This window comes from Pistacia vera, unplaced genomic scaffold (assembly GCF_008641045.1).
Source record: "Pistacia vera cultivar Batoury unplaced genomic scaffold, PisVer_v2 Contig51, whole genome shotgun sequence".
Taxonomy (NCBI): domain Eukaryota; kingdom Viridiplantae; phylum Streptophyta; class Magnoliopsida; order Sapindales; family Anacardiaceae; genus Pistacia; species Pistacia vera.
The window spans coordinates 1,124,818-1,149,041 of NW_022196346.1; the positions used below are offsets into that span (position 1 = coordinate 1,124,818).

The 24,224-nt window shown below is 33.4% G+C and overlaps 5 protein-coding genes across 9 annotated transcripts; 3 read left to right on the forward strand and 2 right to left on the reverse strand.

Annotated features, from left to right (window-relative positions):
* Positions 1-1,049: 1,049 nt before the first annotated feature.
* Positions 1,050-4,649, reverse strand: LOC116106223 (probable linoleate 9S-lipoxygenase 5). The gene is made up of 9 exons (XM_031392570.1): positions 4,392-4,649; positions 4,033-4,313; positions 3,702-3,939; positions 3,283-3,624; positions 3,106-3,191; positions 2,774-2,866; positions 2,400-2,701; positions 2,024-2,287; positions 1,050-1,902 (listed from the first exon to the last, which is right to left on the reverse strand). Exons 1-9 carry the CDS (start codon positions 4,609-4,611, stop codon positions 1,134-1,136), a joined length of 2,595 nt encoding a protein of 864 aa, XP_031248430.1. The 5' UTR covers positions 4,612-4,649; the 3' UTR covers positions 1,050-1,133.
* Positions 4,650-9,370: 4,721 nt separating this feature from the next.
* LOC116106236 (rhodocoxin-like) lies at positions 9,371-9,969 on the forward strand. Its single transcript, XM_031392582.1, has one exon. It carries the CDS (start codon positions 9,371-9,373, stop codon positions 9,836-9,838), a length of 468 nt encoding a protein of 155 aa, XP_031248442.1. The 3' UTR covers positions 9,839-9,969.
* Positions 9,970-13,441: 3,472 nt separating this feature from the next.
* On the forward strand, positions 13,442-14,462 carry LOC116106234 (calmodulin-like protein 3). Its single transcript, XM_031392581.1, has 2 exons — positions 13,442-13,510; positions 14,002-14,462. The coding sequence occupies exon 2, from the start codon at positions 14,010-14,012 to the stop codon at positions 14,460-14,462; it is 453 nt and encodes a 150-aa protein (XP_031248441.1). The 5' UTR covers positions 13,442-13,510; positions 14,002-14,009.
* A 1,131-nt stretch (positions 14,463-15,593) lies between these two features.
* On the forward strand, positions 15,594-16,187 carry LOC116106141 (calmodulin-like protein 3). The gene has a single exon (XM_031392490.1). It carries the CDS (start codon positions 15,594-15,596, stop codon positions 16,185-16,187), a length of 594 nt encoding a protein of 197 aa, XP_031248350.1.
* An 892-nt stretch (positions 16,188-17,079) lies between these two features.
* On the reverse strand, positions 17,080-19,489 carry LOC116106215 (protein FAR1-RELATED SEQUENCE 5-like). Of its 5 annotated transcripts, none has more exons than XM_031392559.1 (4): positions 19,390-19,489; positions 18,190-18,793; positions 17,299-17,532; positions 17,080-17,217 (listed from the first exon to the last, which is right to left on the reverse strand). In XM_031392559.1, the coding sequence occupies exons 2-3, from the start codon at positions 18,754-18,756 to the stop codon at positions 17,311-17,313; spliced, it is 789 nt and encodes a 262-aa protein (XP_031248419.1). In that variant the 5' UTR covers positions 18,757-18,793; positions 19,390-19,489; the 3' UTR covers positions 17,080-17,217; positions 17,299-17,310. The 5 variants fall into 5 exon arrangements, with proteins under 5 accessions (XP_031248419.1, XP_031248421.1, XP_031248418.1 ...); XM_031392561.1 differs by lacking the exon at positions 17,080-17,217 and having other exon boundaries at positions 17,239-17,532; positions 18,190-18,620; positions 18,701-18,793; XM_031392558.1 differs by lacking the exon at positions 17,080-17,217 and having other exon boundaries at positions 17,239-17,532.
* Positions 19,490-24,224: the final 4,735 nt, after the last annotated feature.

The window sequence follows — 24,224 nt, forward strand, 5'->3', positions numbered from 1 at the left end:
ATGTCTTATTGATTTCTTGGTCTTTGCATTCAATAGTATTGTTTAACCTTGTCCTAGCTTCAAAATCAGTTAATCACATGTAATTTCTAAGATTAGCTTAGCGCTTTGCACGTACGAGATCGTTGGTGTCAAAATCTGGCATCAACACCTGTGACTTTGAATTCTATGAATTTTGATTTATTGGGAGTTAATTATGTTATTTTTATTTAGGGTGCATTAAACTGTGAAATGTGGAATAATTATCTTCAAATTAAGCATGATGTGATGTGTTTATAGTTTATCTACTTGGTTGTGGCAGAGTTAGTCAATTGTTGTATTTTTCCATTCAACTTGTGTGATTTACTGTCATTGGCACAGTATTGAAAACATAAAAAACCTGTCTTGTTTACCCAAATCCACTCTGAAATTGGTCCTGCATCTGTTTCACTCATTGAGGTAACCTCATTGGAAGTAAGTTTGTCCTTATTAAACACACACACACACACACACACACACACACACACACACACATATATATATATATATGTTCTTGATTAGTATCAAATTGATTGCTCACAGGCCTTGAGTATTTTTCTATTGTCTTAGTATATATTCAGACCCTAGATCTTAAGTTGTTCCAAATATCCTATTTCAGGCCATTTTCGCTGGGCAATTTACTTTAATCTTCTCCTTTCCAACAACAGAAGTAGTTTCATGTTTTTTTCCATCCTCTTCTTTAAGATGATATATTTTCAAATAAATTTTTATGGACTTAATTTTCTATGCTGAAAGAATACCATGCTATGTGCTGTAATGTTAATTTTCAGGCAATGTTTTAAAGCTCGAATGATCATTTTTGTCGTTGCAGAGAGATTGATCCTTTGTACTACCCTGTAGTTATGTGTGAGTGACTGTGATGCATGATAACACCAATGTGGTTATAATCCATTTAATTTGCTATCGTTTATCTTCTTACCTTTTTTACTTTTTTCACGTTCTTTTCGTTCAGTAGTTAGCAGTGGTACCAAAATGTATTGTTGATTGTTGTAAACGAAAGATAATGGAGAAATCATATTGAATATATTGTTCAAACCTTTACAACATATATAGTCTTCTTCTTGAATGTATAGTTGAAATTACATTGAAGATATATATTAAATGGATATGCTATTAGGGATACCTTTTTCTGTGATGCCTCCTCTGTATTTGTCATTGGATGAATCTGGGTTCAGAAGTTTGTATGGTATCTTGGCAGGTCCCAGTCTGTTCTTATATTTGGGATTTCTGTTCCTCTCCATGATTGTTTCCTCTATCTCTTTCAGCTTCTTTTTGAACTCTTCATATTTGTGCAGGACCTCCTCATGGTCCGTCCATTCTGTTGGTGGCCTCTGACCCAAGTACAGTTCATCAGATGTATGCCGCGAGAGGACTTCTGCTAATGCTATACTAATAGCCGATTGAAATCTGTTTGGTAATGTCTGAAGAAAGTATTTGTCTGTATCTTTTAGGAACTCACTAAATTCCATTGTCCCTTCTTGTGGAATGAATTTTCGACATAGCGTGGGACGGTTCAGAGGGTAACCAGCATATGCATATTGTCCAAAGTTAACTGCAGCATGAAGGCCTGACGTAATCCAAATGAGAATTGTTAGAAAGCGTGTTAGGTCCTTCACATTGGTCAATTCAGTCCACCATGACTCAGTCCACTTATCAGCATGACCTATATTTCTAACTTCTGACCACCATTCTTGAACTTCATCATCTTTCCTGAGGGTTTCATCATCTTTGTAGAAGATTGAGCAATAGTCTACGACCCATGTCTGGATTGCAGCATATATGTCAAGTCCATCTAAGCCATAGGGATAGTCTTGGAAGAGAATTTGAACGCCGGTGAGGTTGTCTTCATTTTCTAGGGCCAAACGCCTGAAAAGATGATTGCCATAAGGATGAGGAAAGTATGGAATAGATGCATGCCAATGTGTATAAGTATGTTTTTTGATAAAAGGATTGAACTTTCTAATGATTTTGTATTGAGAATGAATACCTTTTAAGAAGATCGATTGGGAGGCCTTGTTCATCAAGTCTCCACTCTTTATAGAGCTCAGAAGACAACTGCATACAAATTTCACCAGGAAACAATATATTCTCAAGGATTCCACCAGCATTTATGAGGATACTCCGAGCCAATGCATTTATGTGCATGGTGTCTTTGAAATGAGGATCTAACAGCCGATAGATTGGGTGCATCGTACTTAACTGCCTTTTCATACCAATGATGAACGGCTCGACTACAGCATGAGTGTGCAACCTGGAAAATACATCATGTATTGAAGTATAGTGAAATTATTAGCAGGGATTGGGATATATTCATTATGATAATTACAGTTACAGTTTTTTTTGCAGAAATATTTTGAACTCACCAGTGAGTGACTAGTTGATGATAAGCTGAGTCATTAGCTAAAACATGAGCTTTGGCAAGCTGCCAAAGTGCGGCGTCAGTGCCCTCTTTTGCTGGATGATAAACTTTGTTGAAACCGTCGTAATCTTCAGATTCAGGCAAGCTCAGCTCTATTGCCAATGGCTTCACCGTCGCATCATTTCTTAAGTACACTAGTGTCCGGGATGCATAAGCACATACATTACCCTTTGAGTTAATCTTGTCCAAATAAGGCATCAGATAGTCATGGTGATCCAAGATATATATCCTCCATTGTTTCATTGCCTGCCAAGCATATTGAAAGTCATCTCTGAACATCTTAAACTTAATGTGAACAGGGGAAAGAGATATGCCTACCTGGATAATAGTCTGGCCATCAAGGCTGTTCTCTATGTCTGATTCTTTTATTGAACTGATAATCTCTCCATGTTTTCCTTTCAGGGGGAATTGCTGCAAGGAATCGTAAAACTACAACATTAAGTGTGTGCCCCAAACACTGTTATAATGTATTATTCTTACTTCAATTACAATTAGAATTGGATTTGATGTGAAAGAATGAATAGATTAGATTTATTTATGATGATTGTAATAGCATAGTATTATGTAATTTGTTCATCAATATGCGAAGTTCAATAGATATAGTTTAACTGATGATTTACTGTACGATTTTCCAGAAGAATAGTGGATACCTCTATGCAGCGGATTCGTGTTGGATTAGTTCCTGCAAGCATTTGGCGACCAAATTCCTCATCCTCCCTCCATGCGAACTCATTGTCTATTGAACAATAAACATAATGCAAGATCAGATTACCGGCTGTTGATTCTTATCAATTAGAACTGAAGATTGTATAGGCTTGGCTACACACCTATTGCAATTGAAGGCATTGGGAACTTCATGGTACCCCCTTTGCTTGCATGAGTAATTTTTTTGACAAGATGTTCAGGCATTACTTTCCTTAATTTCTCTATCAACCCTTCCTCAACTTTTTGGCCTTTTTCTCTGGTAAACAATTCCTTAATCTCCCGAAATGACTGAAAACTGGAATCTTCAGGAAGAAGCAAGGATTTTGCCTCAGGGATAACGAAATGTACAATAGCTTGGATTGCATTTCCCGTAAATTCAGATAGTTTCTTTGGGCTAAATCTCTCATCAGGAGGAACATATACATCAAAGTTCATTTGCTGCGTCCGTCTCTCAGAAAAGGGCGCTATATAAACAAGTGATCAATCAGCAAAATTTCACCATTGACAAAGAAATATGCAATGGACTAGCAATGCTAAATACCTTTTTGGCATTTTCTACGGCCAGTTTTTCCCCTACGAGGATATGGAAATTCAGTCCCGCCTATGGTAGGCCTAAAAAGTTGAGGATCTTTATCAGGATCGCCAAGATCATTGTAGTAATCGTAGCCATAGACTCGGTGCCATTCCTTCCTCTCCCCAAGAGTATCTCCTCTCAAGTCTTCAAGCTCTTCTTCCCTCAGATCCACCAGACCAAAAGGTGTTTGGCTTGGAAGATAATTCTAGCATAGGATAGAAACATGAGTTGTGGAGTTAAAGTGATAAAAGCAAGCCTGCGATAATATAGAGCTAATGCATATGAGTATTATAACTACCTTGTTCGAGAAGAAAATTCGGCTTGTTTGAGTATGTTTCATTGGGTATACCCAAGACCTGCAATCGAAATAGATACTCAGATTTTCAGGAGCCTGGAGGGTTGCAGACTCAATGAAAAATTCATGCTTATGCTGATTTTCTATTATAAACGCTCCTGGAATTCCAAATTCAGGCTCCACATTAACTTTGATTGTGTAAGTTGTTGTCCTTGTTCCATTCCGCTTGTGACTCTCCTTTCTCTTAAGGTATGCCTTTTCGCTCAACTTCCCTTTTCCAGTGTCTATTATATGCAACATAGAAAGGAAACATCAGCAGTTTATCAATGGAAATTGATTGTTATGAAAAGCATTGAACTTACTTTTGTCGACAATTGTGCCGCTGTAAATCTGCACAGAAGCTGATTTTCCAGGCCCTGAATGCCCTGGTTTATGATCAATAACAATAGTTCCCTCGATTATGGATTGTTTCAATGCAGTATCAGGTTCTCCAGATGAGGGTTTGGTGAGTTTATTTTTGACAGCATTGAGACATTGTTGCAGGGCTGGACATGGGCGGAGGCAATGGTGCTCCATGGTCATTTTTCTGAATCAAACTCTGCAGAATCTATGGATTGTTGTTGGTGAGAAGAATGGTTGCATATGGGAAAAGAATAGTACAATTTATAAAAGAGAAGTTTTGTTCTTGCTTTGGTTTTGAGGATTGTATCAAACCCTTTGCTTGTTTGTCAGGTTTTGTTGTTCTCAACTTTGAATCTAAGCGGCCAGCTTTGTGGGTTTTGCATTTAGAATCTTTTGGTTAAATTATAGTCATGGACAAATCATATCATTGTCCATTTGACAAGAAGAATTCCTTCTCCTCACATAGCAGTTTTTAACTACACTGTCCAAAGTATTTAAGAATCCATACTTAAACTCAAAAGTTTTAATGCTTCTCTTAGAATCCAAGATGTAAGTTTTGTTTTGAGTTGAAGGTTGCAAATTAAGGGTCCTTTTGATATGACTTATTCGAGCAGAGTTTATAAAAAGAGAGCCTATTATGATAGAGTTTATGAAAGTATGAGTTTTATGAAAAATATTTTAATTGTTTGGTTAGGAAAATGTAAAAGAACAATCTAGTTTTTATTTAATAAAAAGGATTTTAATATACAAGAGTAGATCTAAGTCAAATTTATAAAATAGAAAATGGATATTTTGGAAATTATTTCACTTTAAATAAGCTTAAAAAGAGCTTATTTTGAGATTCTCTTGGAAGCCATAAAATAGTTTTTTTTTTTTAAAATCTTATAAACACTTTTGAAATGTAACTAAATAATTTTTAAAAAATTTCAAATATGCTTATGACTTTAAATAAGTTCTTTTGGCCAATAGATAAGTCCAACCAAACAACATATTTAATTGAACTTATCTATTGGTCGAAAGAGCTTATATTTGGTTGAGCTTATCGATTGACCGAAAGAGTTTATTTAAAGCTATAAGCACTTATGAAATATTTTTAGACTATTTGGTTGCATTTCCAAATTGTTTATAGAATTTCAAATAAATTATTTTACAACTTATTGCATAATTTTAAATTTTTAGCTATTTCTGTAAACTTTTTTTTTTTTTTTTTAACTTATTTAGAGTATTGAAATTTAAAAAATATCCCTCTTCAATTTTATAGCTTTGTTGATCTATAATATTAAAACCTTTTTTTGGTAAATTAATATTAAAAAGCTTTTTTATATTTTCCTAACCAAACAACTATCAAGATTTTCACAAAAGCTCTGTTCATATAATTTGTACTCTAATAAGTTCTTCTTTCATAAGTTCTATTCGAAGAAGTAGTATCAAATGGACCCTTGATTGTATTCGTATAAATTAAAGCTCTTTTTAGTAAATTAATACTATTTCCTATCCAAACAACTAACAATTTTTTTCATAAAAAAATATATTTTCATAAAGTCTACTCCAATTTTTTTGTTAAGAATCGTTTGCCAATAATTGTCAATGATGTTGAAGATGTTAAAGAGGCAAAACCATCGTCTCTAAAACCTCATTTCATATTAACCAAAGTAACATACTAAAAGACTGAAATACTCTCTTCAATATATTAACCCCAAAACGACCTTTCGTCTTATTTCTCCTCAAAATCAATTAAAGATTACCATCAAATATCGGTTGAAAATGTATAAAATAAATGTTGAGAAAGGCTTGGTTTTATGAAAAAAATAGAGATTACATGAATACAAAGGAATGTCAACTTGTGAGAAAATATTAATCAACTCCTTATATTTATACAATTAATTGTTTGAATATATATATATAACAAATTAATCACATATATGTATTGATTATATATTACAATAGACCTTAATACTATTATGAATTTATGGGTGTTGATACAAAATATATATGTAGACATTTAAAATATTTATGATAATTTATATAATGATAATAATTTTGTACACACACATATATATACAATAGAACCTCTCTATAGTCATAATGTTAGGACCAACTAAATTTATTACTATGAAGAGGTTATAACTTAATAGAGGTATAGTGACAATAATTATTATTTTTATTCAAAAAAAAAATTATTTTATAATTCATGTTTTAGTAGTATTAAAATTTTTATTCATATTTTAGTAATATTAGGTTTTCAATTCATTATTTTAGTAGCATTAAGATAATACAAAAATGGATATCAAAGAGTTACTGCATAATTGAGTGATCAAATTTGACAACTTCTCTACACTAATCAAATGGATATTAATGTGTTCCTCAATCATCCAAATAAAAAACAAGTCATATATGCTTTAACTGAAGAAAAAAAACATTATTAAAATTAGACAAGAAGAGGAAGGAGATAATGCTGATGATGATAGTACGGAAATACCAAAAGTTTTGTGTCAAGAAGCTTCAAACATACTTGAGAAACTAGAAATATTTTGGCTTCAATAAGAAGGCGTCAATGGTAGCGACTTGTTATGAATCCACAAGATAAAAAACGTGGTAACAACTCTATAGTATAAATCATTGTCAAACAACTATAGATAAATATTATATTTCATCTTAAACCTTTAATATAATATATCATATATTTTTTGTAATATAAATATAATTATTACTATGTAGAGACAAGTACCTTAAGATTAGATCTAGAAAAATTATAACTTATTACAATGTAAAATTTATTCTTATTTATAACTGGTCCAAGTTTGGATCATAATTTTTTATGCCTATATGGAGGCTATTCCTATATAAAGTATCACTATAAAAAGCTTCTAATATATATATATATATATATCATATTTGATATGGAACCAAATTTTTTTTGAACCATTAATCGGTTTTAACATTATGTAAGATCCATTTATTGGTTGTGATCCATGTTTGAAGTTTCATTATTTATGATGGCTATTTATTTTAATTTACTGAATTTTTATTGATTTATTTAAAATATAAATATAGTGAGAGAGCTGGTTTGTTTTTAAATGCTGAATTAAATGGGTATAAATTATAAATTGTTGTATATTTGTCTTTTAGAGCATGAATTGGAAAGTTGGTGTATATTTTTTATTCGAACAGGGATTCAAACGAGTTATTCGAATAGGTATTTGAATGAATAATCGAATGATCATGAACAACTCGTTTTGTTAATCAAACGATCTCGAACAGCCATTCTGTGTTCAATCGAGTTCGAACACGATTTTTAACATCTCTTTGTACTTATCGAACGAGTTTCAAACAAAGGTGTTTTGTGCATTTGCAGCAATGATCAACACAACATATGATGATCAAAACAAACTTGAAAATTAATATTATTCAAGAGGAAGTTAAAACTTCTTAATATTGGTCCTTTCAATTCAATGATTTTTTCTTCCATAACTTCAAGTATTGTATTTATTTATGATTTAAAAATTTTGTTGAAAAATATATATGTTAATGTCTTGTTTTTTCTTCTTTTTTTTTTTTTTTCTTTTTTTCATAGTATTTTTACCCTTTTTAGTTATTCTATCTGAGGTTAAATTTGTAATGTTAGATTATTTTTTAATCGAGGGTATAATAGATGACTAGCGCGCTGCTATGTAATAATTTATTATTATAATATTGAATTGTTATTATTATTTTTATTGTTAGCAACTACAATACATTAATTTGATATATAGTAAAACCTCTCTATAGTCATAATAGTGGGATTAAATAATTTTATTATTAAGAGAAGATTATAACTTAATAGACATAATAATAAGATTAACTAATTTTATTACTAAGAGAATGTTATAACTTAATAGAGGTGTAGTTACAAAAATTTCTTATTTCATAATTCACGTTTTAATAGTATTAGGGTTTCAATTCAGCGCTTCAATTACCTATTTTTAAAACGGATAGAAAATCGTGTCTTAGAACCAATAAAGATAACTGTTTTTTATGGAATTATAAATGCAGTTGTTGCATGGTCTATTGATGTGAAGCCACAGACAATTGTCAATTGTTTTAAGTATTACAAAATTAAGACCCCCATTGTTAATGAATTGCAAGTTACAATTGAATTAGATGAGGAAAATCAAAGAGTCATTGTAGAATTGAGTGATCAGATTCGATAACTTTACTACATTAATCATCAAAATGAGCAACAAGTTATGTATGCTTTAACAGAAGAATAAATCATTGCTACAATTAGACAAAAAGAGAAAAGAAATAATTATGAGGATGATAGCACGGAAATACAAAAAGTTTCATACCAAGAAACTCTAAACATGCTTGAGAGGCTACAAAGTGTTTTGGCTTCAACAAGAAAATGTCCATGCTAACGAATAATGTACCCGCAAGTTAAAAGATGTGGTAACAACTCTAAAGTATAAATTATTATCTCAAGCAATTTTAGATAAATATTTTATTTCATCTTAAACATTTAATGTAATATAGCATATTTTTTTTACAATATACATATAATTATTACTATGTAGAGACAACTTTCCTTAAGACGAGAATTAAAAAAATTATAACTTATTATAATTATTTATAACTATCTCAAATTAGAAATATAATTTTTTATGATTATATAGAGTTTATTTTTATATAAAATACCACAATAAAGAGGTTTTACTGTGATATTTTATAAGTGAAAATAGAGGAAAAAAAAAAAAAAAAGACATATAAATTATATCTACTAATAACAATTTAGAAATCTTCTATTTACCAAAATTTTAAAAATAAAGAATTCTAAAAACGATTCCCTGAAATTTACTTTCGAATCAAAGACACCCTGATATTTTAAAAAATATTATAAAAACCCCTGATATCACTCGTCATAACCAAACACCTCTCACAGAACCACCATTTTCTCATCACAATGGCTACTGCCACTTTTCGAAAGCTCTCCGCCCAAATTCACCACATCCCATCGCTCTCCCTCCACTCCAAATGCCTGCTGTCCCGCTCCTCCGCCACCTCCGCCAAAGTCTCGGACAGAATCGTCAAGCTCTTCGCCATCGACGTCGACGGCCAGAAACGCGAGATCATCGGGCTCTCCGGCCACACTCTCCTCAAATCCCTAATCAATCACGGCCTCATCGACCCCGCCTCCCACCGCCTCGAAGAGATCGACGCCTGCTCCGCCGAGTGCGAGGTCAACATTGCTCAGGAATGGTTCGATAGGCTTCCCCCTAGGTCCTACGACGAAGAGTACGTGCTCAAGCGGAACTCTAGGGCCCGAGTTTTGAACAAGCACTCGAGGCTTGGCTGTCAGGTTGTGCTCAATAAGGATCTTGAAGGTATGGTCGTGGCCGTCCCCGAGCCCAAACCCTGGGACATCCCTTGATTTTAGGCAAAACTCTGCCATTTTGAGTTTTGGGGAAATTTAATAATCTTCAAAGATTTAAACTTTTGGTTGTTGGATACTGCTTCATCTCTGCCTTTATGTTTTATGTGGCTTTCAATTATATGAATTTGGAGTTTTTGGAAGTTTAATTATGTTATCTTTAATTAGGGGCATTGAATTTGTGAAATGTTGAATAATTATCTTCAAACTAAGCATGATGGGGATGAATTATTATACAATTTCAAGTTTATTTAGTTCTTGGTTCATTGTGGTCCAGAGTTTTCAGGGTTAATAAAAAATTGTAATCTTCATCCATTTGATTAGTCTTTTCTTTGGCGGTTTTATCTATGAAGTTGTCAATAGATGGAGATTTGCCTTGGTAAACAGTTGCAAATGTATGTATGTTCGAGTAGAAAGTCCATTTTATTCTCCATGAAGTTAAGGTTCTTATCTAACTGATGAATATGCAAACTTATTTTTAGCAGAACTGAACTGCCCTGGATTTGTCAATATTTTTGTTATGGGTCTGGCATTAACATTATACAAGTCATTTTAGCTAGAGAATGTGCAATCCTGGATGATCATCAAATAAAGGAAATTGTGACCTTTGTTGAGTGTAGATCAGCTGCAGTATTTGTTTACCAATGCAATGAATAGCCTTCGCCTAAATTACATTATCTTTGATTTTGGTAAGGTTTCGGTGGCGTATGTGACTTACCTTACTTAGTCAATTGTGATGTTTCTCTTCTTTCAGCTTGTATGATATTGTGAAACATTACTCCTGAAGGGTAAAGGAAGAATGTATACTGGCACAACCTTTTTGAAGTGCATATAAACTGTTATCATTTTAAATGTTATTAGCATAGTGTTGGAAACTTGAGAAACTAGCCAAGTTTATTGTGAAATTGATCCCTTCATTTTCTTTGTTCTTTGAGGTCATCTTATTAGTAGATTTTCCTTCTAAGCATACACTGATAGTATCAAGTTGATGTTGATTGAATTACCTAGAGCCTCTCCATTGAACACTAGAATTCAGACACCCTGAATAGAATAGCTTAAGCTCTTGGTGTGCCTATTAAACTTTATATAAAACTTTTAGGGCTTCAAGAGATGGATGGAATTCAGTTGGAGAACTGTTAATTCAATCTCCAAGAAGTACTGTAACTCTGAATGAGTTTTCGCTACGTAATATCCATTTTCATTGGAAGGTAGTCTCAAAGAGGAAGGAATAGATGTTCATTCTATTAATGACGCACTTTTGCTTGTGTATGTGGAGCTCTTATCTATTTTCATAGTGTTATAGAGATACAATAATTTAAGTTGTTGTTATGGTATTTTCACTAGTATGGTTACTTATTCTTCTTCTTCCAACTGTGGAAGTAGTTGCAAGTTTCTGTCAATTCTCTTTTCTAAGATGGTATGCTTTGAAGAATTTATTATGAATGTTCTTCACTTCTTATCCTAGAAGAGTGAGGTGTCATGGAAATTTCAATATTAGGACAATGTGTTAACTGTTTAGTTTTTCCTTTCCGACAATGGAAGTATCAGTTCTCTATGTTAGAAGAAGACTAAGGCGTCATCTTATTTATTTATTGTCAATTTGTCATAGTGTTTATGTGATATAAGATCTTAAGGTGTTTCATAGTTCCTACTTTAATTTTCTTTCCCCTTGTTTTAAAATACCATGCTGTGTTGTAGTAATGTTAATCTTGAGACAAGTGTGAACCCTCAATCATCATTTCACAGGCATAAGTTGATCTTCCCTGGAGTTGTGTGAGTAAAATGTTACGCACATTAAGCTTTAAAAAAAATGCTGCATTAAAAAAAATGCTGCATTTCATTTTCAAGAGAAAAATATGAGGTTAGATATTGGTCCAAATACAATTGACAAAGTTGGATGGTGACATTCCAGAAGCTCCAAACTTATCATTTGCCTTTTCTTCTATGGGTAGTTTAATATATTTTCCTATTAATAAATTTCTTTCATGGATATCGGAATATATATCAATCTCAACAAACGTCTTCAATGGGCATTGAAATTTATCAATCTTAACCAAGTCTTTAATGGGTATTGGATTATCTCAATCCCAACAAAGTATACACACGTATTCTCAATGTGTACCTTAATTCAACCATGTAATCTGAGAGGAACAGTGACTTATTAAGTGGGTTAAGAAAGAGTTTTTGTCCTAACATTATGTAACGTCGAATAAACGTCTGTGTCTTCGCTTATGCATACTGGCATTACAAGAGTTGAAATTGTGTCAAAAATTCAGGCGTCCACTGGAGCGCAGAGCTCAATTCATTGAAAGAAACTTTATAACTAGTAGCTGACAAAGTCAATCTAATTTAAAAACCATGAACTACAAGTCATTCTTCTGGATAAATAAAACATGACTTGCCCACTTCAAGATATTGTGAAACCATTGTATTAAAAAATTCAACACAAATATTTTTATTTAATGCAAATACAAACAGAAATATAGATAAGTAGATCATGAAGAAATTACAAAAGTTTTGTTTTTTTGTTTATTTAATTTTGATTTTGATGTAAACCAGGCCATGTGCTCAATATGATCATAAGAGAAAGGAGATCATATGAGCGAGTTAGCCGGAAATTACTTTTGCAAACGAAGAAATTGCCTCAAAACATTCGTTATTAAAACATAAACGGTTTTGGGACAGAGTGCGTTTGCTTATTTTAAGCGAAAGAATTCAAAAAAAAAAAGTAATGTGCCAGTAGGAAAAGGGCCTGAAAAATCAAGATGGGTCAGATTCAGGCGAGTGATACCGGCGATTTCCATGTCGCAAGTTTCTAAATTTTGTATTGCCTGGGTCGTTTTTGTTCAGACCCAGCCAAGAAGCTGACTTGCTTTACAACCAAAACAACAAAACAAAACCATTTACACCCCTTCAAATGAATTGAAACTTGTATTACTGCAAAAGGAACAGCCTGCAACTGGAAAGGTTTATGTGGGAGGAGATGATATTTATAGAACAAAGAAATTAGGATTAGGGTTAGGTTAGGGTTTTGACGAGGTGGGCCCCTCTTTCTGGCCCATATCTGAAGTTGACAATTTGGTCCAAAATAACATGCCCACAGCTGCTCGTTATTTTATTTTGAATATACAAAATTTCTCTTAAGATTTTAGAAACAAGTGTCCTATTAGAATATATAACATAATACGTCAATGAATACTTTTACTATATTGTTAATCTATCGTTTATTTTAACAAAAAAAAAAAAATTAATAATAGAGAGATTTTTGTTATTACAACAATCACAAGAAGAATTTTGTTATTTAATTATACTTTTTGGAGATTATTTTATAAACCCTTTTTCTTTACTATTAATTTAAACCTCCCCTGGTAACCCTTTAAGTAGTGGTAGAAAATATAACAGTGCATACTTGCCCTTGTATTATTGTAGAAAAGATTGAAATAACACCTTTTTTTTTATATGTATAATTCAGAAATCTTACTTTGCTATCACTGGGAAGTGGAACTAGCGTTTTTGTCCTTACTTGATATTTTCAGTTTCCGGAGAAGATGAATGGCAAGAGTAATACAATTGAACAAATCTGAGGATGGTTGGGTTGTCACCATTTCTAACAAAGTTTTGAAGTTTTTCACGTTGGCCACGGCCACCACATCTATCACTTCTTCCGCCGTTGTAAGAACCATGTGTTAATTTAATCTTTGATGTCATTAAATCCACTTTAATTAATAATGAACCTCTACTTTATTTAGCTTAAGCTTTGCTGTCCTTGAATATATATTCCATTTTGTAATATCTTCCAAATTCTAAATTAACCATCCAATTCCTCTAATCATATTTTAAGACTTGCTCAACAAACCCACCCTAAATTTAGAAAGAAAAAAAACCCCATTACATAAAACTTTATTCTGTTGAACACCACTCAATTCATCACCACATATTTTTCATATCTTGTTAATCAATTCATCAATTATTTATCTTCTTCAACCGTCTTAATCCCTAAGAATCCTTCCATCATCATCTCCTCCATTTCTCTTCAATATAAAACACATCAAACTTTCCCATGCATGCATGAATGAAACCCCACATCGATATGTAATTTAACACTTGTTTTTTTCATTTTTATCTTTTATATCTAATTGTGAAGTTTTGCAAACTTTATACAGATATTATCATGGAGAGTACAGAACTTCGCAGAGTTTTTCAAATGTTTGATAGGAATGGAGATGGGAAAATAACAAAGAAGGAGCTCAGTGATTCCTTACAGAACTTGGGAATATTTATTCCGGATGGAGATTTGGTTCAAATGATAGATAAAATAGATACGAATGGAGACGGGTTCGTCGACATCGATGAGTTTGGAGCATTGTATCAGACGATAATGAATGAGAAAGACGAGGAAGAAGACATGAAGGAAGCATTCAATGTGTTTGATCAAAATGGAGATGGATACATAACCGTTGATGAATTGAGATCGGTTTTGGCATCACTGGGGCTCAAACAAGGAAGAACCCTTGAAGATTGTAAGAGAATGATAAAGAAAGTGGATGTTGATGGAGATGGAATGGTGGATTATGCTGAGTTTAAACAGATGATGAAAGGTGGTGGATTTGCTGCATTACAATGAATTTAATTTAGTTTGTTTCAATTTGAAAATAGAATTTAATTAATTAATGATTCTCTTGTATGTCATTAATATTAATGATATTTTAATTATTTGTGAATAATTTTTCATAATATTATTTACTTCTTCGATCTTTTTTTTTTTTTTTATATTCTAATTACAATCGTCATTTTCTTTAAACTTTAAAAATGAATTTTTTAATGATTAATGGTTTGAGCTTCTTAAACTTCAATGGCTCTCTGAAAATCTCATAACCTCACAATTCTCTTCTCAAACTCCTCCATTTTCATGCCCTTCGTTCTTACTGAATACCCCTCTTCAGTTCACACAACCAGGTGTATACTTCTCAATACTATTCTGGTTTACTTTGATTGTTAACTACTGACTTGGTGATTGAAATTTCACAAGTGTTTTTTATTATTAAATTTCATATTCTAAAACAAAAGTGTTTGATTAGAAAATTATAATGGGTCAATTAGCAATCATCCTTCACAGAGCATCTGCATTTCTTTCTGCTCCTGCTAGTTCTAAACCAATATCACATCCATATATACAAATTCATCTCCATCTCAACTTCAATAATTTCTACCTACATCCACACATGGATCAAAACTTTACGCAATGGACCACAACGTTTTGTATAATTTTATTACCAAGACAGATGCATCACAAAATCCAGTAATTTTGTGCCCTGAATGTTGAGAGTTGCACTAGAGTCATAGCATGCATGTCACAAATTCTAAACAAACAAGTGTGCCAGAATCTGAAAAACAAAAGTCGGCGAGGAATAATATGAATGGCAAGTTTCTGGCTCAAATTCTGTCAAATTTCTGAAATAGGTTTTAACTATTAGTATTACAGTTGAAATTAAAGTATAACAACTACATTGCTTCCAATGAGCTTAAATAACCACTTTTATTTCAATTGCACATGGAATCTTATTCTTATAAAATGTGATACAATCAAACAAATGAACGTAAGAGGCCCTCAATGCTGAGCTCAAGTCGTGCAGTGAAATCAGCATCAAGTGGACCTGGAATTACCAAAAAAAAAAAAAAAAAAATACAATAAAAAGTAAATAAATGTACAGTGGTCTAATTATATCTACTCTTACCTAAGAAGTGCACTACATATATGGGCAAACGGAATCTTCCAGTTGCTCATCTTCAAGTTCTCTTATGTTCTTCACTATTTCTTGAACTCTTTCGGACATGTAGTCCGTATGTTCCTCAACAAATTTCAACACCATGCGTAATTGTTCCCGGTATGCTGCACACCGTNAGTACAGAACTTCGCAGAGTTTTTCAAATGTTTGATAGGAATGGAGATGGGAAAATAACAAAGAAGGAGCTCAGTGATTCCTTACAGAACTTGGGAATATTTATTCCGGATGGAGATTTGGTTCAAATGATAGATAAAATAGATACGAATGGAGACGGGTTCGTCGACATCGATGAGTTTGGAGCATTGTATCAGACGATAATGAATGAGAAAGACGAGGAAGAAGACATGAAGGAAGCATTCAATGTGTTTGATCAAAATGGAGATGGATACATAACCGTTGATGAATTGAGATCGGTTTTGGCATCACTGGGGCTCAAACAAGGAAGAACCCTTGAAGATTGTAAGAGAATGATAAAGAAAGTGGATGTTGATGGAGATGGAATGGTGGATTATGCTGAGTTTAAACAGATGATGAAAGGTGGTGGATTTGCTGCATTACAATGAATTTAATTTAGTTTGTTTCAATTTGAAAATAGAATTTAATTAATTAATGATTCTCTTGTATGTCATTAATATTAATGATATTTTAATTATTTGTGAATAATTTTTCATAATATTATTTACTTCTTCGATCTTTTTTTTTTTTTTTATATTCTAATTACAATCGTCATTTTCTTTAAACTTTAAAAATGAATTTTTTAATGATTAATGGTTTGAGCTTCTTAAACTTCAATGGCTCTCTGAAAATCTCATAACCTCACAATTCTCTTCTCAAACTCCTCCATTTTCATGCCCTTCGTTCTTACTGAATACCCCTCTTCAGTTCACACAACCAGGTGTATACTTCTCAATACTATTCTGGTTTACTTTGATTGTTAACTACTGACTTGGTGATTGAAATTTCACAAGTGTTTTTTATTATTAAATTTCATATTCTAAAACAAAAGTGTTTGATTAGAAAATTATAATGGGTCAATTAGCAATCATCCTTCACAGAGCATCTGCATTTCTTTCTGCTCCTGCTAGTTCTAAACCAATATCACATCCATATATACAAATTCATCTCCATCTCAACTTCAATAATTTCTACCTACATCCACACATGGATCAAAACTTTACGCAATGGACCACAACGTTTTGTATAATTTTATTACCAAGACAGATGCATCACAAAATCCAGTAATTTTGTGCCCTGAATGTTGAGAGTTGCACTAGAGTCATAGCATGCATGTCACAAATTCTAAACAAACAAGTGTGCCAGAATCTGAAAAACAAAAGTCGGCGAGGAATAATATGAATGGCAAGTTTCTGGCTCAAATTCTGTCAAATTTCTGAAATAGATTTTAACTATTAGTATTACAGTTGAAATTAAAGTATAACAACTACATTGCTTCCAATGAGCTTAAATAACCACTTTTATTTCAATTGCACATGGAATCTTATTCTTATAAAATGTGATACAATCAAACAAATGAACGTAAGAGGCCCTAAATGCTGAGCTCAAGTCGTGCAGTGAAATCAGCATCAAGTGGACCTGGAATTACCAAAAAAAAAAAAAAAAAAATACAATAAAAAGTAAATAAATGTACAGTGGTCTAATTATATCTACTCTTACCTAAGAAGTGCACTACATATATGGGCAAACGGAATCTTCCAGTTGCTCATCTTCAAGTTCTCTTATGTTCTTCACTATATCTTGAACTCTTTCGGACATGTAGTCCGTATGTTCCTCAACAAATTTCAACACCATGCGTAATTGTTCCCGGTATGCTGCACACCGTCGTTTACATCTTTGTCTCTCATTGTTGAGTTCTAGGGTCAATTCTCGTATTCTCCGATCCTTCTCATCCTGTAAAACACTAAATCATGATCCTTCTCATCCTGTTAAACACTAAATCATGATCCTTCTCATCCTGTAAAACACTAAATCATATACGGCGCCATCTTGGGTGAAATAAAAAAAAAATGCTCAGGGGAAACATACACTCAATGGGGTGAGATACTTTTGGTCCTCTAGACAATGTGTCAAGCTGAAAAATAGGATATTAATCATAGTCTAAGATTTATCTTTATAGGTTGCAGTTAACAACAATAACTCTGGTATTCTTTGATTGTGAGACTCTTTTCCACTAAACCATTTAGACCGCAGTGACATTTTAACACCATAGGCTGAGGTCAAAGGTCCACAATTGCAAACTGAGGCAACCAGAGAGTAAAAGTCCTTAGACCTTTTTAATATCTTAGTACTAGCTCAACATCGGGTTCAGTGGAATTTACTACGTTGCTTAACTGGTAACAAATGATTGATACGAGAATCAATTATACATAAAATATCTTGCTAAGAAACTATACACTAACGTTAATATTTAACAGTGGCCTTTGACCCTCAATTTAAAAAAGCACTAATCCAATCACAGGTCAAATGTAAAAACTGAAGACACCTAACAAGCAAGAAATTTCAAATGTATTTCCATTCTATCTAGCAAAAAGAGTAAAGAAAATTTACCTCACTGACAAAACTTTTTGTAGATCCTCGCCATGGTACTTTACTCGGAGACATTAGTGCATGATTGTGCTCTTTTATAAATTTGGTGACAACCCACTTATCTCCCTCTCTTAAAGCTAGCCTTAACATTGCATGACAGCCTTCGCGAGTTATAGGTGGTGGAGGAAGAACTCTGTCTTTCCGATAAATATATTTCTTTTCACGAAAACCTTCTTTCGAACAAACGAAATCTTGACCAATTACCATATTATTTATGCGTGAACGACGATTATGATGGATCCGTACAGTAAATCCTGTACGTCTTCCATAAGCAACATAAAATTCTCGAGCATCATCTCTTGACTTAAACTCCATACCAATATAGGGTTCTACATCATCTCCTATTGAGGGTAAACTTTCAAAAGACTGTTCCAAGATCTTGTCAACTTCACCTGTACATAAGACAATATTTTTCGAAAGGTCGTCATCATCAGCCAACTCATGCTCATCATACCCTTCAACATGCAAATACCTTTCACTTTCATCTGAATCAATAGCTTGACTAGACGTGCTCTCCATTAAGCTCATAACTCAACAATAGACAAGCTATTCACCCATCACAAATCTGCAAGCAGGATACGAAAATCAAACAACCCCATTTTCTACTTTCCATCAAAAACACAAACACAAAAATTGCTTTGAACCCACAAAATGAAACATATAGACAATACAAGTCCACGGCAACCAAAAGGCTTTTTTTATACCCAATTGAACATTCTTACCTTCCCTAAATTAAAAGCATTACCTAAAGCAAAGCTAGCCGTTCTCAAGCTACAATAAATTAAATTGACTATACCAACTCATTATTGCCTTGTACTAAAAAAGAATTAACAAAATAAAAAGTCGATAACTGAAATTATAAGCTCCTGCTCATATAAATATAAGAAGAATTATAGCAGTAATTGAAGCACAAAATACATAAATAAAGCAAAAAAAAAGGCAACTAAGTTGATTAGTAAAGCAAATTTGATATAGAAGAAAGAGTTTAAACAGAGCCGAAATTAAAGTCAATGAAATTGCAGCAGCAGCAGCCAAAATTTAGAACTTTGAATTATTATTTTTTTTCTCTTGTTTTGTAGGCAAGCAAATATAAAGACCAAGAAAAAGAAAGGAAAAAAAAAATAAGGGAAGAGAGTTAAGATCAAGTGATGATGAACTTACAGGGAGCAGCAGAAGTAGAAACCCTAGGATTGAAGGGGCGTTGGGTGAGACATGAACATGATAGAGGCGAGATGTATTCTATCACATCTTTTTTATTTACTGGGCTGCCATTTCGGCCCAACACTTTTTTGGGCTAAAAACTGCACTTAAATTAGACAATTCTTTTGTGAGATCCACCTAATCTCATAACTTTATCTCATATTCTACGATGTAATAATTCGTTATTAGTTAATTTATAAAAAAATCCTGTCTGTTTTTATGGGTCTCACTGTCTACTTACGATCTAACTAATGACGAGCTATCACATCGAAAGATGTGAAAGAAGGTTATGGACCTAGCTAAATTCATATAAATATTGGGTTACTTAACTTAGCACCCTTGAGGTTTCAGAAACTAAAACCCAGATGCTATGTTTGGAATTATTAACAAACCACCCTCAAGGTTTTGAAAAATATTTGATACCACCATTTCGTCAACTTCTGTTATAACCTTAATCAAAAAATATTATGGGATGACCGTTTTACCCCTAAATTTGACTCTTTCTTTTCTCTTTTCCTTTTTACTTCTTCTTCACCAATCAAATCCCACCTCACCACTCAATCTTACCCTCCGGCTGCCGCTACCAGAAGAACCAGGCAATATTAGTTGAACAAAGTCCACCCTTTTTTCGATTTCAACTTCTTGGCTATAACGTTGGTAGCCAAGTCAACCCATGAAGTTCTTGTACTCATCACAATCCACCCTTTTTCCTCTTGTTGTCCACAGTAGCCAACAAATCAATTACAAAACTCTAAGGCTTCGTTTGGTTCATTATTGGATAATTTTTAGAATAATATCTTGAAAAAAAATTAAATTGGGTGGGTATTACGATTTAAAATTTTAAAAATTAATAAAATACCTCTTATGTATATTTATTTACTAAACACCCCTATAATAAAATATTCAAAGTTAACAAAGACACTCACAACCTACTCATTAAATATGGACAGCCGGCCATCACCGCCGGAGGGTGGCCAGAGTCACCGTATCGACGCATGAACGGTTGGATCTTACCGGTCGTGCGTCGATAAGGCCTTTTCTGACCAGATTCACCGTGTATCTGACAGAAAAAGGCTAGATCTATGACTAGATCTGGCCATTGATGACCAGATCTGGCCATATTTGGTCATCAATGACGACCAAAGATAAGGCCGTTGTTGATGGTCAACGACGACCATATCTTGGCCGTCGTTGACAACTGTCTACGGCCAAAGATCTAGCATTTTCTAGCGTACTATCGGCCAGATTCAGCCGGTAGTGCACTATTACACCAGATTCCAGTCAGCTTTCGGCAGTGGTGGCCGGAATCTGGTAAATTTGGGTTACTGGGGTGTTTTTGTCAATTTTTTTTTTTAAAAAAAATTGGGTTGTTTAGTTAAATTAACAAATTTAAGGGGTTTAAAAGAAATTGAATAATTTAGAATTATATTTTGGAAATAGGTGAACCAAACAAAAATTTTGTGTTGACTTTATTAGGAAAACTAGAATAGTTTTTCCAATATATGTATCAAATGGAGCCTAAATTTTCCCAAATGCTTGAAAAATAATAATAATTTGAACTTCCACAATAAACTAAAATATTAGATATACCCAATAATTGCTTTGATTAGTTACTTTCCACAAACAAATTTCCAATTTAGCAGCCAAATCAACGACCTAGTAAATGAAAACCCAATAATTGATGTTGATTCTAGATTGGATTTTGATTTCGAAGAAGAAGAAGAAGATTTTGGTAGCTTTGTTGAATCTGTCAAACTCACCTCTACCACCTTCTCACCCCATTCAAAATTTGGCAAAACCATGCTTGAAACTAAAATCACAACTACAAAAAAGTCAAAATTCAAAATAAAAATCAAGAAAAGAGGGTGGTGTAGGGGAGAAGCAAGGAGAGGGGGGAGACATGGGGGAGGTGCAGATGGAAAGGGGCTGTTGGGTTTGCGAGAGAAGATCGGGATGGATTGGGTTCGGGGATGTTGGGAAAGATTAAAAAAAGAAGTGATTAAAATTTTTAGGTTTTTAATTAGTATTTATTAACAATGTCAGCCCGCAGGGTGATATGCGGGGTGTAATTGAGCATAGCCAATCGAGTTTTTGGCTAATCGAGCTTGGCTCGTATGCTACAGTAACTAGCCCGAGTTCGAGTTTCAGCCCAATCGAGCTTGACAGAGCTAAATTGAACTCAAACTCGAAATACTGTTGGAAGTTTGAACTCAACTTCGATTCAACTCGAATTCAATAAAGCTTGATTTCAATCGAGTGTTAAAAAAACTAGAGCTCGATTAGCATAAAAAATTCAATACAACACCAATTACATACAATGAGAGCTCATTCAGCAAGATGCAGAACAAACATGTATAAACTAAAACTGAGAGTGAGACAAGAGTGAGAGTGAGATGAGAGTCACGAGGGTGAGATTGAAAGGCTAAGACTGAGACTGAGATAAGAATCACGAGAGTGAGATTGAGAGGTTGAGAGTTTGAGAGTGAGAGTGAGAGTGAGAGGATGAGAGCCTGAGACTGAGACTAAGATTGAGATTAAGAGGTTGTAAAATAAACAACACCTGAGATTGAGATTTGAGAGGCTGAGACTAAGCTAAGAGTGAGATGAGAGTCATGAGAAGAAGTAGAACGACAATTTGTTGGAGGAGAGGGAAAATGGCGAAAGAGAGACGACGAATGGCAAATGGCTTTAAATAAAGTAAATCGAGGAAGGAGAAAGCTTTTAGAGTTAGGGTTTCCTTCTAATTTAGTAATCCCAATTCCCAAATCGACTTTGACTTCATTTGAATATGGGTGGACCTCTAATTTTTAAAAACTAAAACATATCATAAATTCTATAGGCCCCTGTTACTTTCAAACCTAGCAAATAAACCCTCAAGTTGGTTAAAGCTCGGGAGCTTCACGAGCCGAGTAGTACCAAGTTCGAACTCGGCTCGACACTATAGTCGAGCTGACTTGGCTCAAACTCAGCTGTCAAGTGTCGAGCCGAGCTCGAGCCACTCGTGAGCGGCTCAGCTTGACTTTCACCCTTAGTGATATTTGAATATTTTTTAATGTTTAAAGTTGTATTCAATTAACTGTTTTAAATGATATAAAGGTCTACTTTGGGATTGTTATAGCTTTAAGTTTAATCAATTTTTATCTAAGCATGAAAATAATTAGTTTTGGAAATAATTTTAAATGCTTTTGGTAACGCAAATTTATAAAATTGCTTCGATTTTAAGATCTTTAATATTATGTCTGGTAAAATAGATTTTCAAATCGTGATGATATGTATAAAGACAAAAAATGACTTATTTTTATCTCTTCAATATAAGTATTTAAATATATTTTAAAATTATATAATCAATATTAAAAACAAATAATTTCTTAAAATAAATTAATAATTGTTGATGACCACTTTTGTCAAGAAGGCTCAATGCTACAATAAAGATCCAATTAGGGTATAAAGCCATAAATCAGACTCCAAGGCTCCACTTTTGGCCCAATGACCACGTCTTGGAACTTCGAATAAAGCATATGGCATTAAACAAATATAAGCTCATGAAATCTTCAAAGGTAAGCCCATGACATTATCTGAATGTAAGATATTGATGTACAAAGCCCATTATACAATAGCACATTTAATGCCAATAAACAAAACTCCAACTAACCAAATGATATGAGCACCAAATCAACACTAGAGGCAATAATGAATGAGCAATAAATGAAGTTTCATAATGAACAAATATGCTATGAACAATAAATGTGACTTAAATGCATGAGACAAATATAAACATTCAATAAGGAATATATACTAGAGATAGGGAAAAGAAATTAGTGATTTATAATGGTTTGGAGCTATATCCATAAACCTCATATGTCCACTTTAAAGCAAAACTTCCTTGAAGTTTCACTATAATCGAATTTTGCTTTTATACTAGTTTTCATAGGATTTTGCTTTTACAATAGTTTGACATGATTTCGCCTCTAAATTTATAGGATTTCACCCAAAAATTAATGGCAAAGTTATGTGAATGATTGTCGTTAAGCTAGGCTTATACACACAATAAGCTTTCAAGGTACTCTCTAAAGACATTCAAGAATGAGTGCAAATGAGAGTCATGAATTGGATTTTTGAGCTTTAGGTACTATGTGAGAATGTTCTTGATGTATTGTCACTTCTATCTCACTTTGTCTCTTGTTCTTTGAGCAATAAATCGCTGAATTTATATCTCACTAAAACCTTTGAAAAAAATAGAATCGTTGTTGCATTTAATGCACTCTTGCAAAGTTGCAGAATTCAAAGGAGCGGGCGTTCCACCATCGCGAACGGTCGTTCCTGAAACCAATGAACAATTTTTTGTTGACTTCAAGGTCTTGGAATGGTCGTTCCCTTTATTGAATATGACATTCCCCTATCGCGAACAGGCATTCCACCACTGTAACGGTCGTTCGACTTTTATTCATTAGAGTCCAAAATTTCCAAAAGCATGAATGGCTTCTTGGAATGATGTTGTTCTTTTGAGGAACGATCTTCACTAAGTTCTAGGACGGGAGTTCGGGTTTGACACTTGTATTCCAAAGCTTGTTTTCAGCTCACAATTTCAAATCCTAAACTTGGCTTTGACTGGAACGGGTATTCCACCACATGGAACAGACATTCATTTTGTGATCACAAACTTGAGTCAAGATTCTAGAGGCATGAATGACGATTGGAACAGTGTCGTTCATTATGGAACAGGCTTGATGGACGACCGTTCATTCTAGTCGTTATGTTTTTAGATGTGTGCTTCAACCTTTTGTTTAAGTCTTCAG

Bases quoted from the DNA above. Each gene is read 5' to 3' on its own strand.
- LOC116106223 (XM_031392570.1), bottom strand. From the start codon at position 4,611: ATGACCATGGAGCACCATTGCCTCCGCCCATGTCCAGCCCTGCAACAA. The intron at 3,625-3,701 runs GTATTTAGCATT...TTGTTTATATAG, and splicing joins CCGTAGAAAATGCCAAAAAG to CGCCCTTTTCTGAGAGACGG. The intron at 1,903-2,023 runs GTATTCATTCTC...TCATCTTTTCAG, and splicing joins CCAATCGATCTTCTTAAAAG to GCGTTTGGCCCTAGAAAATG.
- LOC116106234 (XM_031392581.1), top strand. From the start codon at position 14,010: ATGGAGAGTACAGAACTTCGCAGAGTTTTTCAAATGTTTGATAGGAAT.
- LOC116106215 (XM_031392559.1), bottom strand. From the start codon at position 18,756: ATGAGCTTAATGGAGAGCACGTCTAGTCAAGCTATTGATTCAGATGAA. The intron at 17,533-18,189 runs GTAAATTTTCTT...AGTGTTTTACAG, and splicing joins CAAAAAGTTTTGTCAGTGAG to GATGAGAAGGATCGGAGAAT.
- LOC116106236 (XM_031392582.1), top strand. From the start codon at position 9,371: ATGGCTACTGCCACTTTTCGAAAGCTCTCCGCCCAAATTCACCACATC.